Genomic DNA, 5,798 nt, shown 5'->3' with positions numbered 1-5,798 from the left:
GGAAGTGTGTATGGCAGGCCCCTCCTCTGGATGTGGTCCCGATAGCCACCGAGGGGTCGCCAACTCAGACACCCACGTTGAGACCCCTGACTTAGGAGGCGCCGTGCCTTCGTCCCGGCTCAGATGCCCGCTCTGGTCAGGGTGCTCCAGAGAAGCGGCCGGTAGGGGCGTCGAACTCCACTTCTGGGAGCTCCGTCTTGGACTCGGCCCAGGAGGCTGTGGGGTCCAGCTGGGGAGCCCTGCCTCGCAGCGGATGGCGTGAGGCCCGCCCCGTCATCACGGACGGCGCTCAACACGACGGTAGGTGTTCATTCACCGTGGCCACAAAGCACCTCAGCAACGTGGGGGCCACAGCCCCACCCGGGGACGCAGGCCAACCGTCCCCCTGCCGGGGACCACGTGGCCGTGCGAGGACAGGGCTGGCGCCCTCCGGGCAAGCTCGAGGTGTGCGGGTCACGGCAGTGGCGGCCGGGTCAGCCTCTGGCCAAAGCCAGAAACCCACATTATAGTCAAAACCAGGCAACTTCAACACTTGAACCAAAGGGAAACTTTATTTACTCTTCTTTTTAAAGCAATCTAGTTTAAAAACAAGAGATCAAGAGAGAAGAGAAGAAACTTCCACAGACAGACACACAAATGGGGCGGGGGCTTCCGTGTCAGATCTTCTCCATCTTGGAGATGAGGTCATCACAGATTCTGGTCAGTTCCTCGTTTTCCTTAGTCTGAAGGAGAAAAGTCAAAACCCTATTTGTTTTCCCGAAGATTTTATTCTGAAGTCCTCCCTACATCCCCCGTGGGGCTCGATCTCACAACCCCGAGATCAGAGTCGCACGCCCTTCCGACTGAGCCAGCCGGGCACCCCGAATCCTGCCATTCTCCGAAGCGGCAGCCTGGGAGCAGGCCACGGGCCCTCGTACGAGGCACTGGCTGAGGGCATGTGCTACAGGGCAGGTCCCCGAGCCGGGAGGGCTCCCCCCCACCAGGCGCCAGGGGTCCTGTGTGCCCACCTTTTGCTCGACTGCCTTCTCCAGCGAGTGGATGCGCATCTGCCCCTTCCTCAGGCTGGCCTGGAAGGCCAGGGCCTCCGCTTGGGCCCTGCTACGCACCTGGGCCATCTCCTCGCTGGCCCTGGGGACACACAGGGCAGGGCTGAGAGGCCGGGGACGGGGGCGTCCCCCCCTCCAGGCTTGCTAGACCTTTCTCCACCTGCACTCACAGCTGGAGCTTCTCCTCTGCGTGGGCCCTCAGGGCCTGGTACCGCTGGCCTGCCTTCTCTATCCTCGCTATGTAATCCTCCACACACTTCTTCAGCGACTCTTCATTCTTCAGAGAACGAGCAGACGTGAACCGCTTGCAGCTGGCCACTGTCGGAGCCCCCCAGGCCTGGCCTTTTGGTCAGGTGTGGATGGGTCCGCCATCAAGGCTCTCTGGGACGTTAACAGAACAGCAGCTCCGACGAGGCAGGCCACATGAACACAGCTGGAGGCATTCCCCCTCCCCCTGCCACATCTGACCCCTGGCCCTCCTGGCTGCCGTGGCCCCCACGCCTCTGGCGGGCATTGCTGACGGCAGGAGGGCACATCTGGACGCGTGGCCGGGGCTGTCTACAGCCTTGCAGCAGAGTCTTAGGTCTGACAAAGTCAATAGCTGAGAGGCAGGGGTGTAGGGAAGCGCGTGGTCAGGGGGAAGGCTGGAGGCTGAGCCCTTGCCCCTCATGGCCACAGGCCCCCCTTTCAGCTTTGCCCTTTGCTTCCTTCTTCCACGTCAGGCGGCCCCTTCTAGGCCCCCTGCCCCCCGCGCCAGCACAAGCCCGTCTTGGCACCTGTGTGTGCGGTCCCCGAGTGCCGCGCATGTGCCTCCCGATGCCCTCTGGGAGGGGACCAGCTCCTTCGGGGGACTCCCCTTGCAGAGGGTGAAAGGGTTGGCCGCAGGGGGAGCCCTGCCCGGCCGTGTGCCCAGAATGCACCCATGCAGTGGGGCCACTGAGGTCCCAGTGGCCCAGGCCCTGCTCCAGAAGGGAGCCACTGGAGCTCCTCGGTGCCCGCTGCACACCTAGGCACCCGCTCGACCTGCCGTGGCTGTCTCCCATCTGGGCCCCACGGCCCCCCTGCTCACGTCCCTGGACAAATAGTAACGTCCTCCAAGCCTGGGCCTGGCGGCGAGGGGAAGGCGTGGCCAGGTGCCACCTGGGTTATCTTCCTAACCAAGCCGAGGACACGGGGCAGGCTGGCTCCGTGGCTGACCACAACCCCCTGGGGACCCTCTGCAGGAGGACAGGCACGGGCCCACTCGGCACCACCTACCGTGCGATACCCCTCGATCACCTCCTTCTGTTTCTCAAACCGCTTGAAAAGATCAGAGAAAGACTTTTCCATGGAGCTCAGATCAGCAGTCAGTTGGTCTTTTTCCTTCAGAATCTTCTGGATCTCCGCTTTTGCAAGTTCCTTCTGTTTCTGAGCCTCCTCTTGAGAAGACAAAAAGCACCTGGGTGAGAGGTGCCGGCCCCCAGACAGCACACAGGAGGCAGGAGACGCGCAGTGGTGGAGGAGAGGTGGGCAGTCCACCCGTGGTCCTGCTAAGGGCCGGGTGACAGGGCCCCCCTCCGACATGATCTTCCCGAGCAGAGCCTGGGGGGGCCCGAGGGCCAGCCCTGGGTGGGGGGACAGGAACCCGTTGGAGCTTGAGGCTTCGCCCGGGGTGAGGACCGGTACTCACTCCGAGCCCTGCCTGACACGTCCAGCGCCCAACACCCGGAGGCCACACTGGACGCGTAGCCCCTGGGGGTGTGGGGGGCAGACCGTGGGGACAGCGACCATGGCAGGGACCCCACACACGCACCCAGGGTCTGGCCAGTTCTGGTGCCACCCGGCCCCGACTGCCAGACGCCCCCTCACGGGCCTCAGCTGCGCCAGCACTCACCCATCGCCTGGTACACGATCCCCTCGAACCCGTCCATTATCTTCCTGTGGGGAGAACGGAGGTGCCCGTGAGCACCCGCGGCAGGCGAGCCCGAGTCGCCCAGAGCGTGCCGCGGGCCTTACCCCATTTCCAGGTTCTTGGCGTGCAGCGCCTCACACCTGCTCCTCAGCAACGCGTTCTCCTCGCGTGTGGCCTCCACCTGCGCAAACCAGAGCACGTGGATGCTGGGCGCCCCTCACGCCCAGACTCCCTGGGGCGACGTGTCTGAGTCAGGGGAGGGGCTGTGAGGAGCCCCGGTCAGGCCAAGGACCTTGTGCCCCGCTGGGGGCGGTGGTGGGGCCAGCGGGTGCCCAGAGAGGGCACGTGGCCCCCCGGGCATCGTCGCTCAGATGCTATGGGTTCCCCTCGGTGGGCAGGCACGCACCAGGGGACCCATCGGCCCCCACGAACCACGTCAGCATGCGGGTGGGTGGGGGACACCTCCTGCCGCAGGCAAGGCTGGGAGAGCAGCCTGCGGGGGCGGGGGGCCTCACGCCGTGAGCTCCTGGGCCAGCTCTGAGCAGGACAGGCGGCCACGGGGCACTAAGGCCAGGGCAGGACTTGGCGGCCGGCACACACAGCCCGCGTCCAGCACGCAGGCCTCCCAAGAGGGGCCGAGCCAAACACTGCCCAGGGGCTGGCTTCCTGCTTCGCGACCCCCGGGGGGGCCGGAGCAGTGCCTGTGGAGGACGCCCGAGCCCCTCAGTGTGTAAGCAGCTTCTCGGGAGATGCTGGGTGGAAACACTGGGCTGGGAAACCAGGAGGCGGACATTCACGATTCTCCTTGCCGCCACACGGGGAAAGCTGGTGCTCAGAGCCGTCACCCGTCAGCCCGTGGCCGCCGCAGCGTGCCGGGAACCCAGGCTCCCCGCACCCTGTCCTCACCGCCGCGTCCATGTCCTTCTGGCTATACTGCAGCACGTCCACAATGGACCCCACGGGCAGCGGCGGACCCCCAGGCCCGAAGCCACAGCGAGGGGGGTCCAGCACCTGTGGGCCAGGGAGGACAAGCCCTCAGAGGCCGGGGCTCCCAGTGCAGCACAGCGAGCCCCCCACCCTGTGCCAAGGAGCGGCTCTGCACCCCCCAGCGTGAAGTGAGACCCATAACCGGGGAGGAGCACTCACGGGAGCATCTGGGGCTCCTAGGAAGTCAAGTTCCACTAGCTTCGCCTCGGGCGGGCTTCCTGAGGAGGGCACGGCCACGTCCTGCGCACTGAGACCCCAGAACAGGAGGTAAATGCACCCATTTTCCCCAAAGACCGAGAACAACCTCTGTTACAACCACTCAACTCCCCCTTGTGGCTTTGCCACCGCGGTGCAAGCCGCCACCCAGCCACGTGCACCCACAAGGCCTTACTCATGAGGCCCGGCAAAGGCTGGCTCTGACCCACGGTCACTGCTCCTGCACCTGAGGGGCTCCAGAGAGCTCCGCTGGGGTCTACTTTTCTCAGGCGGAGTCACGAATGTCCCCACTTAATCTAGAATAATCTCCGGTCGACGGCCACCGCCAGCCCGCCCGCCTGCACTAAGCCCCACGGCCAGAGGGGGGCGTACCTGCTGGTCTCCAGAGCCACAGGCACTGGTCTCGGAGGGCTGTCCTTCAGGAGCGGGTCAAACTTGAGGTACAAGGACTGTTTCCTCAGGGCTGACTCCTTAAACTAAGGGGTGGACGAGTCAGCAGGTTCACCGTCACCTGATGGATGACGGCCCCGAAGGCTGGGCCTGGGGAGACCCCAGCACAGAGCAGTGTGCCCTTGAGCTCCCCTCTGCGTGGGAGCTTGAGACGGGCAGCGTGAGACCGCAGGTGCGGCTCGGGAAGGGGCCCTGGGGAGCCTCAGATGCCCGCCATAGCACGGACACCACTAGTGCGCGAGTAGGACCTTCATCATTTTGGAGGCGGGACAGTGGCTCAGGGCTGTTCTAGAAAGAGCCCCCTTTGGAGAAGCCTACTTTGGAAAAGACTGCCATGACGGTGCAGGTACTCACCGAGGAACTCCCAAACTGCTCCAGATAATCCACCTCGGCTCCTGTGCCTAGAACTAAGAGGGAGAGCGTCAGCGTGGCAGTCACCGACCCATAGGCGGCGGTCACCGACCCACACGCGGTGCACTCTGCTGCTCGGCGCAGTGACCGGCAGCCCCGCCCGGAGCGGTGACCCGCCCTCTCCCGCCCACCCCACACTGGGCACCACCAATCCGGCCTCATGCTAATGACACCTGGGGCCGGGTCGCCTTGTGGGGCCGTCCTGTGGGCTGTCGGGAGAGAAGCAGCACCTCTCCAGGTGTGATAACCAAAAGTGTCCCAAGGGACCAAATCTCCCGGGCTTAGAGCTACTGTTTAAAATGACCCTAGACGTTCCTTGAATTCCGGATAATATAAACTTTCACTTAAAAAAACCTAAGGATAGCTCATGTCCTATAACTCAAGATAAATAAAAACCCCAAACATAAGAGCTACAACTATAACATTTTTAGAAAACGTAATGATAAATCCTCGTGTTATCACATTTGGCAAAGATTCTTAGACTTCACACCAAAAGCACAAAGAACAAAAAAAAAAGGTAAACGGGACTTTAGGGTTAATATCTGTGCTTCAAGGATGCCACGGGGAGAGAGAAAGCCCACAGACCAGGAGACGTTCGTCACCTATCCGGTAAGAAATCCCTCCCTAGGATAGATTGGAAGCCCTTACAACCTGGTAACAAAAAGACAATTCGGAGTCAAACAGGAGGCAAAGGACCCAGCAGACATTCCACGGAAGGTGTGAAAGGCACACGAAAAGGTGCTCGTCAGCAGGGAGACGCAGATCAAAATCCACGGAGGGGGCAACGCCCCCCCCCC

The 5,798-nt window shown here is 62.9% G+C and overlaps 1 protein-coding gene across 1 annotated transcript in view; it reads right to left on the bottom strand.

The window, feature by feature from the left end:
- Nucleotides 1–548: 548 nt before the first annotated feature.
- TACC3 (transforming acidic coiled-coil containing protein 3) overlaps nucleotides 549–5,798 on the bottom strand; it is an 11,758-nt gene continuing 6,508 nt past the window's right edge. Inside the window, exons 7-16 of the mRNA XM_032395541.1 lie at nucleotides 4,945–4,997; nucleotides 4,513–4,616; nucleotides 4,084–4,171; nucleotides 3,844–3,948; nucleotides 3,042–3,118; nucleotides 2,920–2,963; nucleotides 2,304–2,464; nucleotides 1,217–1,323; nucleotides 1,008–1,128; nucleotides 549–722 (exon numbers count right to left, since the gene is read on the bottom strand). Of these exons, the coding sequence (XP_032251432.1) occupies nucleotides 657–722; nucleotides 1,008–1,128; nucleotides 1,217–1,323; nucleotides 2,304–2,464; nucleotides 2,920–2,963; nucleotides 3,042–3,118; nucleotides 3,844–3,948; nucleotides 4,084–4,171; nucleotides 4,513–4,616; nucleotides 4,945–4,997 (926 nt within the window). The 3' untranslated portion in view covers nucleotides 549–656. The remainder of the gene's footprint in view (nucleotides 723–1,007; nucleotides 1,129–1,216; nucleotides 1,324–2,303; nucleotides 2,465–2,919; nucleotides 2,964–3,041; nucleotides 3,119–3,843; nucleotides 3,949–4,083; nucleotides 4,172–4,512; nucleotides 4,617–4,944; nucleotides 4,998–5,798) is intronic.

Source organism: Phoca vitulina, unplaced genomic scaffold (assembly GCF_004348235.1).
Source record: "Phoca vitulina isolate PV1807 unplaced genomic scaffold, GSC_HSeal_1.0 scaffold85, whole genome shotgun sequence".
In the NCBI taxonomy this organism is placed as follows: Eukaryota; Metazoa; Chordata; class Mammalia; order Carnivora; family Phocidae; genus Phoca; species Phoca vitulina.
Note: the sequence above shows the minus strand (reverse complement) of the source record. Positions and strands in the feature narration are given on the sequence as shown.